Here is a 23,300-nt window from a genome sequence, read left to right as displayed (position 1 = left end):
CCTGCATCATTTTCTTTTCAGTACCAAGCTAATCTTCTCTTCTATGTTTTGGATTTGGTCTAGGTAATGATTTCTTGGAATTAAGGTATTTATAACTTCATCTTCATCATTGTACACATTGCATATCATTAATTTTGGTTTTAATTGTCCATTTTTTCTCGTTTCAGTGTCGGCAACCAATGTCTCAATTTTGTTTGCAGCCTCTTCTCTGATCATTTTGTTGGCAAAGTTTACAATATTTTCATTTAAAGTTTATCTTGTGGTAAGTATTAGAATGTTTTTAAGTGCCTGTTCGACCTCGTGTTTTCTTTCAGGAATTTTAGTTGTTGTATTTGTTCATTTAATTACCAACAGATTTTTTCTTTAACTTTGTCAGCTTATGACATTTTCTCTGGTTTTGGGTCTGTCAATGATTGAAGTGCTGCCTTAATTGATTCCATATTCATAGCAAGATTATCAACTTTCTCCGTGAGGTCAGTAGTCAGGGTGGAATTTGTTGCGTGTGCGTAAAGGTCCGCAACTTTGTTTTCCAATTCAGTAATTCTCGCATCTTGTTCACTCAGAGCCTCCTCTCTTATACTCGATTCTTCCTTCAATTTCAATATATATAATTTGGCTGCTCTGGCTTCAAGTATGCAGTGTGGACATAATCAATTTAGGTTTCTTATTTCATAATCAGTGAGCCTGTTACCATATACACACATTTCTTATGTTAGGATCTATTGCACTCACATCCTATCCATTTTTTCTGGTATCCCTCCATGGTTTCACAAATGAGGCAGACAGGGTTAGGGGAAGACATGGTGTCAGTGCTTCTTTTCACTTTGGTTTCTCCATAAGATTAATCAATATTTTTTCAATGATATTCTAAGCGAGAAATAAAAGCTAAAGCACGACTCATGGCGAGTGTTGCACGGAGTTCCACACAAAACACGTCTACAACTCGGCAGCACTCACAACAGCATTCATCATACTCTTCTTACTGTCTTAGAAAGACAATGAGGAATGGAAACAATCTCACTTTGCTTGTTTCTCTATGAAAAGTAAGATATTTCTCCCATTGAGAGCACAACAACTCCCCAAAAAATTCATTACATTAATTAAACATGATTGAATCACGCACATGAGGTGCAAAGGAAATAGCCAGATGATCAGTCTCTCTGTCATTTGATATATGAAAAGGCACCATAGCCAGTATGGGCAGTAATATTGTTCGCTCACACTCTAGAAAGGTGGCGCATTCTGCGACGACAGCATGCACAGGGGTTGCAGCACGTTCTATGATGTCAGAACGCACAGGGATGGCAGAAAATTCTAAGATGTCAGCATGCGCAGCGGTGGCAGCTCGTTCTATGATATCAGCACGCACAGGGGTGGTGGCAAGTTCTATGACATTAGCATTCACAGCGGTGGCAGTGTGTTCTATGATATCAGCACTCACAAGGGTGGCGATGCGTTCTTTGATGTCGGCACGCACAGGAGTGGCAAAGCGCTCTATGACATCAGCATGCACAGAGATGGCAAAGCGCTCTATGACATCGGCATGCACAGGGGTGGCAGTGAGTTCTATGGCATTGGGACGCACAAGGGTGGCAGCGCGTTCTCTGACGTTGGCACGCACAGGGGTGGCAGCAGGTTCTCTGATGTCGGCTCGCACAGGGGTGGCAGCCCGCTCTCAGATATCGGCCTGCACAGGGGTGGCAGCGCGACCTCTGATGTCGGCACGCACAGGGGTGGCAGCGCGACCTCTGATGTCGGTACGCACAGGGGTGGCAAAGCGCTCTATGACATTGACATGAACAGGGGTGGCAACGCGTTCTATGACATCGGCACGCACAGAGGTGGCAATGCATTCTATGACGTTGGCATGCACATGAGTGGCAGCGAGTTCTATGACCTCAGCACTCACAGGGGTGGCAGCGAGTTCTATGATGTCGGCACGCACAGGGGTGGCGGTGCATTCTATAATGAGGGCACTCACAGGGAAAGCAGCTCATGTAGACTCTGTTGCTAGGGTACTCTATACACGCAGTCAATGCTTAAGGGGGTTGACGTGTTAGTAAATACAGTAATGATTTTAGCCTTCAAAAACATCTGTTTGGAGGGGAATGACACAACCGAGCTCTGACAAATCAGTCAAAACTGTAAAGGCTATGTCGTGAACATTCCTGAGGATGTCCGCACAACAGAAAAAATATGATAAGGTCGAATTCTAGGGCAAACCTGGAAAATTCTTATGAGGAGAATGACGCTAAGAACCATCAAAGTTATATAATTACATTATAGGCGCTCGAGGCACAACAAAGTCATTTGTATGAGTGAGGGAAAGGAAGGAATCTACCAACAGGGCTGCCTCGGTACAGGGGGAAATGGTGGTCTCAACTTAAACATGGTGTTCTTGGGTAAGAACGAAAGAAAATCTTTGACACTTTCCATGGAGACATCTGCTAAAGTGAAGTCATCCTTCTGCTGGAATTCTGATGCAAAGGATACATGTGAAATCACAAAATGATCTATACAGATCAAAGTATCAGGCAATCAAGCAAGAGTGCATCGTGTTCGTCAAGCAACAATAGGAGAATCTCCCTCTTGACCTGACCAGGAGAGAAGTGGAGCTTGCCTTGCCTTGCAGCAGCTAGTAGTGCTGCAGGGGAGCTGCCTAGTAACCTATCATACAGAATCGACATAGCAGTAAACCCATATAAATGACTCAGAAGTCTGTATCCACGTAGGAATAAATAACCTTTTGATGAACCTTGGCCCTCCTATTTAGCATGCATAACCAACTTTCTGAGAAAAAAGGAAAAGTAATTTGACAGAAAAATGTATGAGTGTACCTTCAAGCTATTGAACTCTTAACCTACAGTAAAGGAAAACCACGCTATAGAGTCTACTGTAAAGAACACAGATGATTTCAGAGGCTCCTTATAAAGAGCTGTTTACCATAGGTAAAAAATTTCTTTTACCCTTGTCATGTGGGTAAGTAGCCCATGAACAGTTAGTGTTTACCCACATCCAAGTTTTCCTGGATGAGTCAGGGTAGAGGAAAATGTGTAAAGAATATACCAGACTATTTAGTGTGTGAGTGTGTGTGTGTGTGTGTAGGCAAAGATCCATCATTAAACTGTTTGGCCAGTCCCTAAAGGATTTTATAAATTTTATGGACATATTCTGGTTGGATGTCTACATATGATACACCATTTAAAGGCATTGAATGAAATTTCTTTCGATATAAGGATTTATGCATCTAACATCCTTTACAAAAATTAGTAATTTTGTTATGTATACTACAATGCTACTTATTAATAAACAGCTTGCTTACATTAGCATTTAAAAGAAACTTATGAGTGATAATTTTTAATTGAAAACTATTTTTCAATGTACAATGGAGATCATTAAAACCTTTTTGGGGCAGCCAAGATAGCTAGTTTCTCTATTCCTGAAGTGCAGTGATATTGATATCAATTATATAAATAAAACAGGAACTTTGCCACAGGCTTCAATCTAAATCAGTGATCTTATTATAGTTTAGTGAATGGATTAGGGAACACATTATTTCTTATAATCATTAATACAGTGAATTTATTTAATCTATATGATATAAGTGCACGCTACTAATATGTTGCACTTTCAAGAACAATTTGCCTCTTTTTAGCTTATATTTTTTTTTATATAAGAATAATACACTAGTAAAAAAACTTACCTTTATTCTGGCTTGATTGTTGAGGTGGATCTATATTCAAGCCACCTTTTTGGAAATCTTTGTAATTAGACATTATCAAGTTCAGAGCATCATTAGTTTTCCCTTCCTCTTCCTTCTTACCAGCACTTGCTGAGGGGTGAGGATCATCAAATCTACTTTTTCTGATGGGTTTCTCGTTTTTTTCTGAGTTTGTGTCTGAAAGAATTATTTTTCTCAGCATAGGTAACTGGAATCTATTTCTTTGCATTAAACCAAACTTTGTTCGGGGATTCATCACCACTTAAAAGGTAAATGCACACAAGCTGCATTCTAAAAGCTGTAAAACTGCAGATTTCCATATACAGGACCGGACAATCACAAAAATCTGCTCATAAGAATGTTTCATGGTTTATACTTAACAATTCTCCAGCAAAAACACCAATTATCCAAATACTGGGCAACCAGAAAGACCTAGACAATATCAATTCAAAGAGGTAAAAACATACCTTGTACTCGTGTTAGTATGGAAGAACTTTGTGAATGCAAAATGCTCACATTTTCCAGGATAACGTAGAAAAGCAATGAACCAAGGAAAATTCCAGGGATTAAAATACTTCCTGAATCTAGAATATTGTTAGTATTTAAAGTCCTTTCTAAATAGTTGACATGGAATACTCTTAATACAGATTTACAGTTAAACTACATGTATAGCAAAGGGATGGAAATCATGAAAAGTAGAATAAGTACCAAAAGAGAGATGGATTAATAGAATATTTATAAGCTAAATATACTGTGCAAATACGACTGCAATGATATGAAAAGTTACTGTACAAGTTCATTTAAGCAGATTCTTCTTCAAATGACAAAAGGATGTTTTATGATAAGCCCCACAAAGATCAGCATAAAAGCAAGAATGGTCCTAAAACCACAAATAGCTGTTTATGAAGTTCAGTAATGTAATAAGATGGAGAACTTTCTTATTTTATGGAGGGAGATGTTGGGCTGATGGGTCACAAAATTGTGAGGTAATTAGATCCTAAGGAGTAAGGATGCAGATTAAGAGCTGGATTGCCATTTACAAAAAAATAATTTAATGTTTATTGGAGTGGCTTATGGCACCAGGCTTGGGAAAAATAGTAATATGAATACTACTCTAACCTTCACCTTAGATGTCTGAATCACAACAGTATTTTTAATTACCGTATATCTCTCAGTTCAATTTTGCTTTTGTGCAATTACCAACTTATACTAACAATCATTGGGTAATTATTGGTTGCTAAAGTTACTAAAATGCCCTTGAAATTAAAAATAATAATATTATTTACTTGCTGTGATATTGGCAAGAGAGAGGATACAAATAAAGAAAAAAAAACAATGGCAAATGCATAACAAAACTGACATTACATCATAACCTTTTTTCAAGAGAAAAATGTATTTCATACTCTTTCATATCTTACCTGTCTTTTAAAAAATAAAATAAGCTAACTATGCTTAATTGCACAGAATGGAAATATATTGCCCTTGGAAATTATTAATAATGTTCCAAAACTACTTTTTGTAGCTCAAGATGAGATACCCATCAAATGATTTCACCACAGGTCAGAGTTCTACTGATGATCATGCCATTGTATTTCATGTATGAATCATCCTTTGCAATGCAAATAACAACACTTTATAAAGTTTATACAAACCTAATTTATGGTTCGAGAAGAAATTTTATTTCAATGAGCTTACATCATCACAGAATGGTACTTCTAATTAAAGGTCGATCACTCAAACGAATGTATAAGGACACTTATGGCACCATGCAGTCACTTCTGTATATTCTACAATACACAGTAGAGATATTATACAATACTGAACTTGCAAGTACCCAAAATTTCAAGGCAATTTCAAAGTTTTCTTTGTTAAGATTACATTCTTGTTCTTGCAATAATAAAGCACTTATTTCACAGAAAAACCATCTAATCATAATCATAAGTTGGAATATCTGTCATGAGACAATCGATAGACATTCATAAATTAATTGAAATGATTGCTCCTAACTTCCCTGGTTCCAGATGGGTGACCTATGCTGTTCTCATCATACAATTGTGCTGTAATTACAGGAATGACAGGGATGAAGGGAGCATTCCCTTATGATATATGGATTTTTTACATTAAAATATGAAAACTGTTTTTGTATAATGTAGCAAAATCATGTATGTTCATTACAAACAATTAATCATATGGTAGTTGAATCCCAAATTAGGCTGGCAGAACGAGTGATGTACAAAATGTTTTTAAGGGACAGTAGTTAAGGTGGAAACTAGAGGAGCCAAATCAATGGTAGGAACCAAGGTTAGTATTTTGTGAGACCCTAACCCTACCCAGGTTAAAAGAATGAAGCCAAGGTGCTGGTGCTTCTGTAAGTATTTGCAGGTGCTTAAAAAATGTAAAATAAATATGTCTAGGGGAAGTTGATGAGACCCAGAGAGAAGGCATCTAGAATTATAATTCTTCCATGAGCTACATGTCTTCCTTACAGCTGTTCAAAGTTCTGTGTTCTACACAATATATCTGGTTTCTCTTGCTCAAGGAGTCAACTGTCGCACTACAGACCCTTGGAACAGATCTTTGAGTGATTGTTACTATATTTTTCATTCCCTTTTAGATCTGTATTACCAGTTCCTCTGATGGGTGCTCCCATGGTTCCTGAGATATGCCACAGCAGTGACGTTTCAAACATGAAAAGACTCCCTTCTTCTGACCCCTGGCTTCCACCCATGCATCAAACATATGAGCTCTCCAGACTTGATTAGAAAGAGTCTGTAAATAAACAGGATCTTTGGTTCCATAGAAGCAGAGGGTCCCCATTTCGTAGAATACCGAACTCTTCACCAAAAGAATGTGCTTCCACACTTCCTATGATACTGTATTGATACTAGTGTGCCTTTTGGATTTGTGGATTTCTGAAGATGAGTTATATATCTTGGCATGTGGCCTGTGATGGTATTCAAGTGCCCAAGCGCAAATGGGGGAAATCCCAGCAGTTGCACTGTGAAGTAAAGTTAGAAGAGGTCACACAGCAATAAAAAAATGAAGCAGGAATGGAAGTAAACTAGCATATACATACTGTATATAGAAAGAGTAGCTATGGGTCAAAAGAATGATACAAAGACACTCAAATAATGACTACAGTGTGAGGTGCACTACTAATGCCACTACAACTATTGACACTGCTCTCCAGTTCCCTGCCCAATGGATCTGGATGATGTGACTCCTGACTTTGCTGAAGGGGACTAGGTTCTCGAGGGAGACAAGATCAGCTACTGCAACTTCCTACTTCCTTACAGCTGGGGTTGTAAGTTTTAAGAATGGACAGAGCAGACTTTAACTACTCCACTAACCCTTGAAATATGTCTATATCCATACATAACGGGTAATTCTCCATGTGGAAGTAGCTCGACCTAACCTGGAGTCATTGATTTCAAGGGCCAGGTTTTAACAAAAAACAGAAAATTTTGTCAGATCCCTGATTAGCACTTACCTTGCGGAACCCAGTAGTTAGCAATCCTCTTGGTATCTGCATTATTATTATTATTGTTATTACTTGCTAAGCTACAACCCTAGTTAGAAAAGCAACACGCTTAAAACCCAGGGGCTCCAACAGGTAAAATAGCCCAGTGAGGAAAAGAAACAAGGAAAAAAAAATCATTTTAAGAGGAGTAATAACATTCAAATAAAATCTCCTATATAAACTATAAACAGTTTAACAAAAGATGAGGAAGAGAAATAAGATAGAATAGTGTGCCCGAGTGTACCCTCAAGCAAGAGAACTAACCCAAGACAGTGAAAGACCATGGTACAGAGGCTGTAGCACTACCCAAGACTAGAGAACAGTAGTTTGATTTTAGAGTGTCCTTCTCCTAGAAGAGCTGCTTACCATAGCTAACTGTCTCCTACCCTTACCAAGAGGAAAGTGGCCACTGAACAATTACAGTGCAGTAACCCCTTAGGTGAAGAAGAATTGTATGGTAATCTCAGTGTTGTCATGTGTATGAAGACAGAGGAGAATATGTAGAGAATAGGTACATCATGTGCATACAGAAAGCCCCTGATGCCATAACCCTGGTGAATACCAGTGAAGCTGTCGCCTTGTCAAACCACAGGGCCTTGAATTGATAGGCCTTATTTAATCAGACAAAGTATAGAAACTTAGTTGATGAGGATGAATTAGGACATGAAAGTAGGCATCATGAAGATTCAGCAAAGCTAGAAACTTATCCTTCTCTGATGGACCATCTTACTGACTTTGGAGTTTACATGCAGAAGGTGAGCTTCAAAAAGCTGATGAGAAGTGCAAGGTCTATTACTGGTCTCCAACCCCCTAATGCCTCTTGGAACCACAAAAAAATTAAGTGTAAATCTTAGGATACAACATAAATAATTTCCCAAGCTATCTGCTTAGCCAGAAATTTCTGGACCTCTACTTCCAGTCTAGAACTTGGATACGTACTTGGGAGGAAAAAAAATGAGGGATCGGTACACCACATCTAACTTCTCCTGCCCAGCAACTTGCTTGAAGCTCTTGTTCCCTTACTGAACCTAAAGCTCTGCTGTGACATACAATGCTGTTGAAATCGTAAAGCTAAGAACTGGTGGCATTAGTAGAAAGCAGGAACTTGACTAAAGAGTAAAGAACTCTGATTGAACTGGGCCTGTAGCTCTAGGAGTTATTAGTTTTAGGAACTATCAAAAGTGATGAGTGGGAGGCTCTTTGTAAAAGATAGTGACTCTCATTGCTGAGCTGTCAATCTTTTCTCCTGTTCTCTTGATCAATTCCTCAAGGAAGAAGAGTATACCCCACATATCCAAAGTTCTAGGTTCAAGGAGATTCGAGGGAGATAAATGACAAGAATGCTTCCATCCTCATAAAGAGTTTTGCCAGGAGTTGGAATGCATTATTAATATGAAGAGCAGAGACCTTTCCAAAAGATCAAGACATTCTTTTCATCTTGCTTGTTCACTATGTGGAAAGAGTATCCTGAGAGAGGAGCAAGCTGGTGACACCAAGAATTTCCCCCTGAAAATTGACAAGAGCAAAGGACTTGCAGTGAAAGACTATGTGAGCCCTGTGAAAGAGGCTTGGGTTTCTTGAGGGAGAGCTTCAGTACCATCGGAAGGCTTCCTGGCGAGTGTTATAACTGATTGTATGGTGAAAACATTAGTTCTTTTGTCAGGGATATGCAAGATGTAATGAGGGCTCATGGGGAACCAAAACCTTTTGTCAGAGGAACTCATCAACGATATAGGAGTCTGTGGCTGTCTTAACAGAAAAGAGAATTAATAGAGGGTGTCCAAATTTTGAGATAACTCTTAAGATGACAGCAAAATACTGCCGGCTCGCCCAAAGGTAGTTGTTTCACTATCTTGTAATGGAGATTAAATGCTCAACAATTATTTGGTATCTATATCTGAGTAAGTAATTTTTCATTCCTTTCCCACTCTTCCCTGTTTTTGGTTGGCCAGAAGGATGGGCAAGTCATTGTTCCATCTTAAAGGTTCTGTGGAGGACTATCGAGTTCTGCTACTTACTCTTGGAGATACAGGATGAGTCTTGTCAAGATACCTCTGATGCAAACCTCTGGTTTTCAGAGTACAAAAACATTGGGATGCACTTTAAAAAGAGAGAAGAAAATGGAACAGTAGAACCCTCATATTCAGAGGACTCATTGAAAATGCCACCTACAATTATTGATCCTCAATACATATAAGTTGGATGATATCCAAATTTTACCCTTTGTTTATAATAAAACTTTTCACAAACACTTCTAGTATCATGAGGTCTACCTTAATTCTTATGGAATGGCGAGCATAAAAAATGAGGGCCTTTGTCTAATGAGGATATAAGGAATTATAGTATTGGATGGGAAAGCATCCCAAATACTTTGACCCATTAAAAAAAATAGCAGTCAACAATCCTCTGTGAACAACCAATTCCCACCTTGACCTGCAGAGTGGAACTGACTAGTCCTCTCAACAACATGCTATTACCACCAAAGAAAAAACTAACTAAATAGAAATTGAAGTTAACAATCAAATGGAAATAATATCTGCACTGAATTTTATGTTCCTGGTTAGATACAAGTAAAGATTAGGCATAAAAATGTATACAGAGGACTTAGCCTGATAGACACACAGATTTAAATGATGGAGCTATTTTGGGAAACTGTTGTTTCAGTAAATATGCACAACTATATAATACAGAACATTTTTGCAAATGTTTTAGGGATGCATCTGGAGATGGTCTCACAATGGATAATTGAAGGGTTAAGTTGAGCAAACTAAAATTCAACTACAAATGTAAAACAGGAATACAGGCCAAATTATCGAAAGCAGTTCAGTACATATTTCCCTGCTAATATACAATTAATACAAAACTGGATAACTTTCCCATTCTTGAAGTCAGACTCCACAGGCACACTTACTTCCTAAAGTATAGAATCATTACTGTAAAACTTCCAAAATGCCACTTTTATATTATAATGTATCTTCACAACACTTTGGATATCGTTAACATATTTCACTATCATTTTGTTGGTAAGCATTGCCAAACTTGAGCAAATTAATACACCTTTTGCATACTTCACTAATCCATAAAAGAATCAACAAAAATTATTTGTATCGCACATCAACACTGCAATTCCATCACAGTAAATAGAAAGAAAACTAGTGATAAAATAAAAAGTTAATACACGGATATATGTAAAAATGTAAATGCAGCTCAAAATATGGTACTGAAATACAAAATTGATATTATTTATCATTCGATTTGTCCATTAAAATAGACACTGATGTCTTTACTTAAAAACCAGCATTCTTCTACGGGAATTTTTCACCTTCACTACCGAAGGACACAATTATTGTCTTTCACAAAAACTTTCTACACTTTTTCATAACATTGAAAATACCATCCACAAATAGTAATAACAGCATTCTTATTTGTTATAATAAAATAAAATTTCCTTTAGCAAAATCAAAATTCAAATTTATAAGTTTTTTTAAACTTCCAGGGTTGCATATAGATACTGCAAGATCATTAAACAATTATTATTTCTGAAAATGCAGCAATCAGGAGAATGGTCACCAATTAGCCCTTGTAAAGTTTTTTGCTGACAACAGCATTAGAAGCTCTCAGGATACCCAAGTTGAAACACTGCCAAATCTAAAACTCACAATATTACCATTGTCTATGACATGGATAACACAGGACAAATCCCCATCTGTGTAGGAAGTGTTAAGGGATTTATCATTTATCAATATTGTCTCTACCATGAGGAAGATGAATCTTACAAAGGAATTTTCTAAAGGGAAAAGTACATTTAATAACATGCTTTTAATGTTTTCAGTTACACATTAAAATGAACTGCACAGGTTCTACATACATGATTATTTGAATCGCTCAATAAAATTATCTTGAAAAAAAAATAAAAGAGGATTCTATAAAAAATACTGACATTTCTTTGGGCTCTTAATATAACTTGTAACCTACACAATTAGTTTAATTTCTTTCCTAAAACATCCTAGTGAAAAATCAACATGTTTGCAAGCCTAAATAAATGCAAAGGATAACTGGCATAAAACAAATCACACCTTTTATAAATAAATAATGCTCAATTATACTTTAAATCATCATTGCTTCCTTCAATGAGCTACAAACAAAATAAATATGTACAAGTAGTTGTACAAAAAATCAAGTTACATTATTGTGTTGAGAATTTTCTTAATTTTTTTAAAAACTATATAACTGTCTTACTTCCTAACTAGCATCTTTATGATTATTTGAATCACAGTACTGTAGTCCAAAACTTTCTTTGCATTTACAGGACCATCTCTGCAGAGTCAAGTCTAGAAATTAAAAAAATAAAAACTACCTATAATATACAGTACTACATTTATGAGCTATTTGCCCCGACACTTTGCTGCCAGTAAAGAAAACAAAAGTTCACGGATATATATATATATATATATATATATATATATATATATATATATATATACTGTATATATATATATATATATATATATATATATATATATATATATATATATATGCATGTCCTGGGTTCAGCAATTGATTAATCTCTTTTCATACAATAGTCTGAATTTTTGGGCTCGAGCCATGTCGTCCTGATGGAAGCTCCCTTCGGCAGCTTCCTACAGTGTAATATTTCTGAGAGCGATATTACAAGAGAATTACCGTCAGGTGTCGCAAGGTTCTAAACCCCGGAACGACTATACGAAGATATCGTGTACTGTATACTGTAATCAGGGACGTATCCGTAGATAACCATAGATATCTGTACCCCCAACAGACTTTACCCAGTCTAGTCAACTGGGGGGAAGGATAAGTGAGGAGCCGTTACATATCCTCTCTTCCTATGGTGCCCCCGTTCGTCTCTGATGACTCATTCCTTTGTTCGCAGCGTATTCCTACTTACGTTGTTGTTTCGTTGTGCGCCCTTTATCAGCTTTTTTGAAGTTTTTCTTCGTATGATGGCTTCTTCTTCATAGTCAACTTCCCTTTACAGTTTACTTTAGCTGGAGGTGTTTTGGATCCCTACGGGGAATGTTATTTAGCTTTAATGATGAGGGAGCTGGGCGCTCTCAGTCCAGCTAGCTTGGGCGTCATGTTGTGTACCCGACCACCCTTAGTTTTATTTTACTAGTTTCACGTTAGCTAGTCTTATTTCAGCATTACGATGCTTTGGGCTCTATTTTATGTTTGCATTTACCTTGCATTAATGTATTTCAAGTTTTTGTTGGTGCGTGTCTGTTTCGGATGGCCTAGCCTAGAGAGTGGTAACATTTTAGTTGAAGACGGGCTCGCCGATGGCGTTTAGGTCTTTCTTACTGGACTCGTTGGCAGTGGCCATTTTCCCTTAGGGGTTTGTTACCTCAGTTATACTAGTTTACTGAGTATTTATGCCCGCCTGTCTTCGATCCTCCGGTATTTTAGACAGTTTAGGCTCTTGTCTGTCGTGCTGCAATCGCAGCAGTACTGGGAATTCCCCTTTGCGAAGGGTGATCTCAATTAGTCGGTATGCTGACTTCCTGTACTGCTGTTCCTCCTAGCCTCTGGGATTTTTCGATCGACTTGCTGCGTCCAGGCATAGCCTAACCCTCGCCGGCGAATCCGTTGGTCCGCCATGTTACATTCGTTTGTGATCTCCCATGCTGGGATCGTGCAATCCATTGGAGCTCCCCTTTGCGAAGGGTGATCCCAACATGTCAGTGCGCTAACTTTCCTGTACTGCCGTTACCTCCTAGCCTCTGAGATTTCTCGATCGAGCTGTGGCATCTTTTACTTATTTTATTCTGGCTTCGCCGTCTCTGACGGCGTGGCATTTGTTTTAGAGTTTCATACTTTCCTGGGATTCAGGGTGCGGTGGCCTGAAGTGTCTCTTGTCTAGAGACTCTTCCTTGTTGGGGTAACCCTCGGATTGAATCCAGATTTCTTTCTGAGCCTGACTCCTTTGCCGTCGCCTGTTCTTAGGATTGTTAAAGAAACGGATTGTTAAAAAATGCTCATATAGTGCATGGGCATAACTACCCCATGCCGTCACCTCTCTCTTTACCTAGCCTTCCCGGGACTGACATTGCATGACTTTTGTCATTATGCTGCTGTGTATTTGCATTTGTTGTTGGTGGGGGCTAGTTGCCTCTGGGATCTGGCCCTCTAGGGCCGTCAGCATGCTTCTCCCAGAGGGGTAAGCTATCAGACTGATGGTGGTGCCAGTACCTAACGGCCTTGCCGCCTCCTAACTGCATACTATCCTATAGTACCTGTACTGGTGATGCGTCGCCACTTACGACAGTGCCGGTACTAGCGACACTGCCTTCCCATACGGCACAGTGCTTCTGCGGATACCCTTGCCGTTTATCTCTGTCGCCATAAGCACCATTGCCCCTGCCGGAAATGCCGTTACTGGCGGCGGGGCTAGTATTAGGCTATGGGAGTGATCACTGTGCCAGCGCCTTAGGGCGCTTGACACATTGGCTTCAATGCCATTACCCCTAGCGCTGCCGGTTCTTCCGGCAACGCTGGTACCTTTATTTCACATGTCTTTCTGTTCTTTTGAGACCGCTTTATCTACTCTGAGGTGGGTTCTCGACTGAATGTAGGTGAATTCAACTACAGATCAACATAAAGGCCTTGTTCCTTCCACTTTTGAGGCTTCTTTATGTATGCTGGACATAGGAATCCCTTTTACGAAAGGTCTTCCAGGTCCTGGCATGGAAATAGCCACTACACATGGTTATTGGTTTTCTATCAATTTGCCCACTTCTCTTTGAGGGTGTGGATTGGATAGATGGTTGATAACTCTATAGGCTAGTTCCCTATATTGGGTTCTCCCTAAGTGAGGTTATCAACCTGTATTTATAGTCCTTATGTTGCTATAGACTCTTGCTCATTATTCGATGCATCAATGGCTTAATCTATTAAGCTTACATGTACTGTTGCCTTCTAATTGGCTATTTCTCTGCGGAGATATAAGAGCGACGGTTCTGTCCATGAGCATACGCCACCCCCCTCCTTCTGAGCCTATAGCGACTTTCTTTAAGAACCCTATTTATTCCAATCTAACGTCCTTAATAGGGGAATGGACATTTAGTACTTTATCTCCTACTTTCTCACCAATTGCATTTACACACAATTTGGGGATTATTATTCCTTTTATTGACAGCATAGAATGTTACTAATCCATTCCTTTCAGCTTTTGGTGACTGTAAGAGACCCATGGACTCATTGAATCCTTTTTCTCCTTACAGGCAGTGTCTATGACGGAGATGCACTGTACAGAGCAGATTTGTGCCAGGACCGTGAGGCATCCTCGAGGTCACGATACTTGCCGCACCCATGCGAAGTGTCGGAGGATGAAGGGTCCAGTCTCGTTACTGGGAACCACAGGATTGCAGTGTTTGCAAGGACCTGCATCATTCGGGGTGGGTCTCGAAGGATATCTCCGAAGAAGACCAGGTGTTCTTCCACCGATCCCTTCGCACCTGGGTAAGAGGGTTTAAGAAGAACGCGGATCTGAAGGCCCCTTACCTCCCCTCTACTGAGTGGAGGGATATCCTCTTCCCCAAGGCAGCACCTGATTCGGTTTTGTGTTACTTTCAACCTAAACCCCTCCCAACGGTCCATTATGGATTCAGTGGTATCTGCCACCTCAGCCTCCACTACGACAATGGCCTCCCTGTCTACGGTGACGATTACCTCTTCCGTGACGGGAGCTGTTCTGGCTTCTTTTCCACCGCCGTCTCCTGATGGGCTTATGGAGCCCCCTCAGTTCCCGAGTACATCGGGTACTTCTATGGATCCAGCACTTTTGGCTAACATGAAAGCCTTCATGGAGGGGAATCAGCAATATTAGCTGATGATGTTTAAGGCCTTGCATGAAGAGATCCAGACTTTGAAGAAGCAAGAGGAACCGACTAAGGATAAAGTCTTGCCTTCCCAGCTACCTTATTGCACGCAGCAAAATCCCTGGAGGTATGCTGGCCACGCTGTGCTTTCCGAGGGCATCCTCCACATTGGCGAAGGGTTAGATTCCAGACCTGTAGTGGATCTGGACTTTTACCCAGACATTGATGCCTACCCCATTTGCTACGCGAGGTTAGCTGAAGGGGTTCCGTTGAGGGATGACATCATCCAACCTGGCAGTGAAAGAAATGAAGATGGCAGGGTGTATTAATAAACAGCTTGGCGCCTTTGGTAAAAGGTTAGCCACCTTTGTGGCTCCAGACACTATGGTATTCCTTTTTGCCTCGAAGGGCTTCGTGGCTGTGGAAAAAGCCATTCGTGAGGGTAAGCCTCTCCCAGCATTGGAAGAGTGCACACCAGTGTCACTTATCCTCCCACATGATGCCGACCACTGGGTCGATGTCCAGTTCACTTTTGCCGAGGGTAAACTGAATAAGGATGTGGCCAGCCACCAGTTTAATGAGAAACTGCCTAGGATTCCCAACCACCTTCTTAAGGCTGAGATGGAGACCAGAGAGAGGTTATCAGCTTCGATGTCTCTAGAGCGCTCCATGGAGGAGATGATTGGGAATTTTACAGATGCCCCAGTCTTTTCCTTGTTGGCAAAGACTCATCTTGCCACCTTTATGAGGGATCTTTATGCTTTCTTTCAGGCCCGTAGAGCCTGTAGAGAGCATGTACTTGCCTCAGCTACTATCCGCCATGAGCCGAAACGTCTCATCAACTCTATCATATGGGGAAAAGAAGTTGGTAAAGGAAGTTACGGATAAAGCTGTAGCTGAGAACAAGAGCCTGTTCCAGAAGTGGGGGATCTCTTTGAAGAGGAAGTTCACCCCTGGGAGAGGACCGCAACCCAAGAGGTCTCGTAAACTGACCTACCATCGGAAGTCGTTTGCTCCATCCCCCGCTGCCATCCCTCCGACTGTTTACGCTGTACCTCAACCCGTGGTGACACAGTCCCTGGCCTTCAACCCTGTGTAAGAGCAGGGGTCGTAGTCCTTTCGATCTCACAAGAGAGAAAGAGGGGGGCAGATGCCGCTCTGACAGAGGCAGCAAGTCCAGGGGTTGCGGACATCGAGGCAGCAGAGGAGGAAGGGTTGCACGTCCTCAGCACAAACAATGAAGGTCTCCCGGGGACGGCTGGCCTTGTTCAAGGACTGTTGGTCATTCAGTCCTTGGGCACAGAGCGTCATTTCCAACTGCTTGGGTTGGAAGTGGAAGCGATGGCCACCAAAGCTCAGGAGATTTTTCCAGAAATCAACACCTCATCTGGAACAATACGTACAAGACCTTCTGAAGAAAAGTTATCCGTTGCACGAGATCTATGAGATTTAAAGGGCATCAATTTTGCGTGCCAAAGAAAGATTCAAGCATACCTCGAACTATTCTCGACATGTCCCGTCTAAACTTGTTCGTTCAGTGCGACAGGTTCCAGATGCTGACTTTCGCAGATATGGAGCTTACTACCCCTGGAGGCTTACACCGTCTCTATAAAATTTACCGACGCTTATTGGTATCTTCCGATAGGTCGACGCTTCTCCCCTACCTTGGTTTCAGCCTGGAGAGAAAGCGCTATGTATTCAAAGCTATGCCATTTGGACTCAACATAGCTCCAAGGATTTTCACGAAGCTAATCGAAAAGTCGTTCAGCAACTTCGGGAAAAAAGCCTTCAAGTAGCAGCGTACCCGGACGACAGGCTAGTGTGGGCTCCCTTGGCACTGGAGTGGTCGGAAGCAGCCACTTGAGCTGTATGGTTCCTTCAGTCTCTCAGATTTCAGATCAACTTCAAGAAATCAAGACTGACCCCAGCTCAAGACTTCCAGTGGTTGGGGATTTATTGGAACCTCAAGTCTCATTCCCTATCTATTCATCCCTCCAAGAGAGAGGAAATAGCGAAGTCAGTGAGGTCTCTGATCAAGTCGGGGACGATCACCAGGCGATGCCAGGAGAGGGTTCTAGGATCTTTACAATTCGCCTTGGTAACGAACCCTGTCCTCAAAGTACATCTCAAGGATGCAAGCGGAGTTTGGAAATGGAGAGCCTCCAAAGCTCTTCGCGACCATCAGAAGCAGGCCCCGGTTTTACTGCGCAGGCAACTTCAACCGTGGCCCACTGCCAAGAGTCTGTCACAGACAGTACCGTTGCGCTTTCCTCCTTACGTAGTGATACTTCATACGGACGCCTCGTTGGATGGTTGGGGGGGTCATACCCCACTCAAGAAAGTGCAAGGTGGTTGGTCTCAGAAATTTCAACAATTCCACATCAATATTCTGGAGGACATGGCAGTCTTCTTGTCCCTCAAGAAATTAAACTTGAAGAACATTCATATCCGTCTAGTCCTCGACAACAAGGCGATAGTCTATTGCATCAACAGACAAGGGTCGAGGTCTCCCCAAATAAATCACGTAATGTTAGCCATCCTTACGTTGGCTCAGAGGAAAGGTTGGCACCTGTCAGCATCCCACCTTCAGAGAGTAAGAAATGTGATGGCGGATTCCCTCTCTCGGACAAAACCTCTAGAGACGGAGTGGTCTCTCGACGAAAAATCATTGTTTCATGCAGGATGAAGTCCCTGGACTTTAAGTGGATCTGTTTGCGACGAGTTTCAACAAGAAACTTCCCTGCTATGTAGCACCAAATGTGGATCAAGCAGCAGCGAGCATAGGCGCAATGTCCCTGGATTGGAATCGTTGGACGAAGATTTACCTGTTTCCACCATTCAACCTCCTCGTGGTTCTGGTCAAGCTTCGGTCTTTTAAAGTGATGGTGGCTCTGGTGGCTCCTCTGTGGATGAAGAACAACTGTTTTCCCATGGTCACAAAATTGAACCCCAAATTGGTGCCGTTGCCCAACTGGATTCTGTCCCAGGAGATACAGCGGGAGATTGTCTACGCTTCGTCATGGAGAATGAACAACCTTCATCTCATGATTTTTTCGCCTTAGCCCAGGAAAGGAAGTTCCAAATTCAACATGATAAGTTGGAGTTTGCGGAAAACTATAAGAAATCTACCACTATGTCTCAGTATGAAACGTCATGGAAAAAATGGGTCAAATACGTCAAAGACAAGAATTCAGGATCAATTACTATGAATTTTTGTTTAGATTTCCTGATTGATTTGCATGCCCAAGGTCTAGCTTCCTCCAGAATCTCGTCGTACAAATTGGCCCACACTACACCTATACTATATGCCTTTGATATTGACTTTAACTCAGATCTCTTCAACAAAATTCTGAAGGCTTGTGCAAGGCTACGGCCGTCGGCTCCACAGAAGCCTATCTCTTGGTCTTTAGACAAAGTTTTGCAATTCGCTTCGGACATAGACAATCAAACAGCTTCTATTCGTGATCTTACTCAGAAAGTCATCTTTTTATTGGCAATGGCTTCCGGTGCTCAAGTGGATAATGGTGAGGTTAATTTATACCCTGATCCCGCTTTTCTAGCTAAGAATGAATTTCCCTCTAAACATTGGGGTCCATGGAAAATAGTTCCCCTACCAGGGCATCTTTCCCTCTGCCCAGTGCAGTGTCTAAAAGTATACTTACTAAGAACAGTGCAGTTTAAAGGTGGTCAATTGTTTAAGGGGGGAAACGGTGGGATCCAATTTGTCTCTGAAACAGTTGAGCAAAAATAACTTATTTTATACGAAGAGCAGACCCGGCTAGTATGCCATCGGGTCACAACCCTAGGAAAGTGGCTTCCTCATTTAACTTTTTCCAGTATATGTCCTTTGAGGGACTCCAGGCATATACCGGTTGGAAGTCCACGAGGGTTTTCTTCAGGCCTAATCTGAAGCAATTGGAGGAGATACGTCATTTTGTGGTGGCTGCGGAAAGTGTTATCAAACCCGCCGCATCGACATAGCCCATAGTGCGTCCTAGGGCACTCCTCTACCTTATTTGCATTGAGTAAACAGTTGGTTTTTGTTTCAGGAATGCAGAAAAATGCAATTAATCATTTACTTTTCAGGTTAACTTGTGTCTCTCTGACATCATGATGTTCCTTCAGTGCTATAGCCTACTTGTCTAAATGTTGATTGGGCTATATTTTAATTTATTTGGGTGATTACCCCCTTTTGTTGAACATATATGATCTTGTGTCTATTGATCAATTTATCTTGTCATTAGTTCCCTATGGTTCCTTATGTCATGTTTTTGTTCCCTAATGATACCTTCTGTCCGGGTATAGTTGGGATTTTTTATTTTGTACAAAACAAATTTTCTATATGCCAATAATGATGTTTACCTACTATTCTCTGCACTGATTCTTGTGAATAAAAGTCTGTGAACTTTTACATGCCTTTTATTTTAAGCCCTATTATTACTTTAGCGGCAATAAATTTAGTGTGCCTCTTTATTATTATCCTTCCTGAACATAGTCGATTTAATTATATTGGTAGGTATTTGTTCCATACGTCTTACCAACGATGCCTCTTCAGTTTTGGGTTCTCTAGGGTTCCTACCACTGAAATCAGATGCTTTTCCCATCGCGGAGGGCGGTCCTTCGGTCCTTTTTGCCTCCCTGACAGGCCATCATACTTGTCAATACTGCCTCTGAATTGTTCTGGAATAGACATTTGAGACTGATACCTATGCTTTGATGGAGTAATGCGGTTAGCGCATTTCGGTATTGGAACCTCTCTTCGAGGCCTCCTACTGAGTCATAGGTAATTCTCTGGTACACTTCCATCAGGACGACATGGCTCGAGCCCCCAAAAAAACGGATTTTGACGTAGGAAAAATCTATTTTTGGGCGAGATAGCCATGTCGTCCTGATGGCCCAGCCGTTACGTTGTCCCTCCCCGATTCCTCGTAGGATGCCTCTTTTCACAGTAGTTACGCTGCTATGTGGAATGAGTCATCAGAGACGAACGGGGGCACCATAGGGGGAGTGGATATGTAACGGTTCCTCATTTATCCTTCCCCTTAGTTGACTAGACTGGGTAAAGTCTGTTGGGGGTGCAGATATCTATGGTTATCTACGGATACGTCCCTGATTACACACGATATCTTCGGATAGTTGTTCCGGGGGTTAGAACCCTGTGATGCCTGATGGTAATTCTCTTGTAATATCACTCGCAGAAATATTACACAGTAGGAAGCTGCCGAATGGACCATCCATCAGGATGACATGGCTATTTCACCCAAAAATAGATTCTTCCTACATCAAAATCTGTTAACTAGATAAGCATAAAATTGGAAGCTTAAGATTCAAACCAAGTGCCTCATGCACACTATAGAGCCCTGTAGATGTCTAGAGGAAGCAATCATTCTGATGGGGGAATCTAATCCTTCCTACTGAGGCTAACTATTATTTCATGAAAATCCCTGATGTTCATATCGTTTTTCTACTGAAGCATGGTTTAATACTAACATTTACCCTAAAGCTAAAGAAAATTCTTTTCCTTCCTTCTAATAGGCTTATGTCTCTAGTACAGAACCAAGATAATCCGGCAGTTAATGGCAATAACCTTGGAATAGGTATCCTGCAGACCCTTTATCTTTTAATTCTATCATCAACCTAGTGCTGTTGGGTCAGCAATTTAACCCCTCTAAATCGATTTTTTTTTGTGTGAATAAGATTAGCAGCTATAAAAATGAATGTCTTCTGGATATGTTAGTAATTCTTGTTAAATTTGTGCATGACCCTCATTCTGTTTCTCATGCCAAGGGGCAATATTATGATTTTGATAATTAACGTGAGGAATCAGAAGCGCTTGCTGTTCTTAAGGTGGCCTAAGTAGCAAAGACAATTAAACCCCTATTTATTATTCTATACCAATGAAACTTTGTGTATTTGTTTGGAGTATATGGAGCTACTCTCATGTCAAATTTGAGAATTGGTTAATATTTTTGGTAATTGTTTACAACACCACACTCTCCATTTACTCTAAAATAATGCAATCCTGCAGTTCTCATCTTCTTGTACCGTAATTAGGTGGTTATTTAAATTCTGGGAAAGCAATAATTAGCAATATATGTTGAGGAAGGGGGAAGGAGTTATAAAAAGAAAATAGCTCGGTTTCCTCACTAAACAACTTGGAACTGACATGTCAACATAGTCAACCAAGCAGAATTCGTGATGCCAGCGTACATAAACAGAAGTTCGTGATGCCAACGTACATTTGATGTACAGTACTGTATATTCAAAATATACTTAATCAAAAATTGAGTGTTACTCAAAAGTGTCACTATTTGTAAATTGCACATTTTATGGACACTTTTGAGTAATCAATCCATTTTTAATTAAGTATATTTTGAATATACAGTATATCAAATGTACGTTGGCATCACGAACTTCTGTTTATGTACGCTGGCATCACGAATTCTGTTTGGTTGACTGTGTTGACATGTCAGTTCCAAGTCGTTTAGTGAGGAAACCAAGGTATTTGCTTTTTATAACCCCTTCCCCAACAAATCTGCCTAATTATTGCTTTCCCAAAATTTAAATAACCACCTAATTACTGTGCAAGAAGATGAGAACTGCAGGATTGCATTATTTTGGAGTAAAAGGAGAGCGTGGACAAACAATTACCATATATTTTTTCTTTTTAGATAGTTATAGCTTTTTGTTTGTTTGTTTTATCATAATATTTTTAGAACTTGTAGTGCCTTTTATTTCCTTTAATTTGATTATTTAAAATTTTTCATATTAGTAATACTTACAGAATTATTCAAAAAATAAAAACTAATTATATAATATATAAAAAAATTCTTGAAAAAATAAAAAGGTAACAAATTTAGATTCAACCTAATGGAGCCCCTCTGCATTATATATAAATGCCAGCAATTTTTTAATTTTAAAAATCCATCAATAATTAAAAAAGTCTTATAGAGATTTATATACACTCATATCACTCAAAATTTAGTTTTGAGAAAACTTCACTTGAAGTTTTAGCATCATTCACACATGAATTATTCTCCCTGGGAAGCACATTTTCTTGAATAAATAATTATTAATATATCATAAAACATTTTTTTATCATATTAGCTTTCTCTTTGCACTTGGGTGTTGCATAAAAACTTCCAGAATTGCATAAAAAAATAATTATGCAATCATGTTTTTCTTTTGTAGTAAAATTTCACTTGGCAACATTCAGACATAGATGTTTTACTGTATAAATTGCTATTTGCATGTCATAAACATTTTTCTATCCATATAAGCTAATTGTTGCATAATTTTTTAGAATTGCATGCAACAATTATAATTTTTTAATGCACGATTTTCCATACTAGGCTCGTTTTTTTAGGAGTATCCCCGGCAGTTGTTTTAGCATATTTGCTCATAATCTCCATGCGCAACTGCGCACTAGATGTCTGATTTTTAGGCAAATTATCTTCATGCATTTCTTCCCCAACATCTACACACGTGGTAGCGCCACCACTAACACAAGCAGTACCACCATCGCCAACATCAGCTGTTTCTCTTTTTTTATTAGCATTATCGGCACTTTTTTTTTCCAGAAACTATTGCCCTCTCTTGCTGGCGCTTTCTGCGACCACTTACACGAGGCATTATCAGTTTTGTGAAAAAAGCGGTGAAAAACGAAGAAATACGAGAAAATAAGTGGGAGAGGCGACTGACACAAACTTCCTTTGCCTTTTACAGGTAACAACTAGATGGGATATGCATAACGAAGCTTACGCTGTCGAAGGGGATCAGTTATTGTATGGAATAAGGGATAAATATTTGCATAATTTATTTGTAAAGTATATGGTTTAATGGATGGAATGGGTCTCACGGAATGACAAGTCATGCGGAATGCCCCTCTTTGCTTTAGAAGCACGAAATTTGCAAAATTTCATACGTCTGGCATTGTCAACACTATGTAGTTGCCAGAAATGCACAAAAGTAAAATTCGGCATCTGACACACAAATCAGCTATTTTTCGGTACACTAGACTCCTTAAGAAGAGGTATGTTGAGATGGTAACTGACCAGATTAAGTATTCCAAACAAAATGAAATTAACATTTAGTTCAGATGAAAATCCAGAGAAGAGTAAGCTTGTTGATTATTATAGGTATGATGATGATAATGCCAATCTAGCTATCAAAGAATTTTTTGAGGGTTTGATAGTAATGAGCTTCA

The 23,300-nt window shown here is 40.0% G+C and overlaps 1 protein-coding gene across 1 annotated transcript in view; it reads right to left on the bottom strand.

Moving 5' to 3' along the window:
* LOC137624395 (uncharacterized) overlaps positions 1–23,300 on the bottom strand; it is a 227,750-nt gene that overhangs the window by 103,698 nt on the left and 100,752 nt on the right. Inside the window, exon 5 of the mRNA XM_068355132.1 lies at positions 3,704–3,898. Within this exon, the coding sequence (XP_068211233.1) occupies positions 3,704–3,898 (195 nt within the window). The remainder of the gene's footprint in view (positions 1–3,703; positions 3,899–23,300) is intronic.

This window comes from Palaemon carinicauda, chromosome 31 (genome assembly GCF_036898095.1).
Source record: "Palaemon carinicauda isolate YSFRI2023 chromosome 31, ASM3689809v2, whole genome shotgun sequence".
Lineage (NCBI taxonomy): Eukaryota > Metazoa > Arthropoda > Malacostraca > Decapoda > Palaemonidae > Palaemon > Palaemon carinicauda.
The sequence above is the reverse complement of the archived record's forward strand: the minus strand, read 5'-3'. Positions and strand labels throughout refer to the sequence as shown.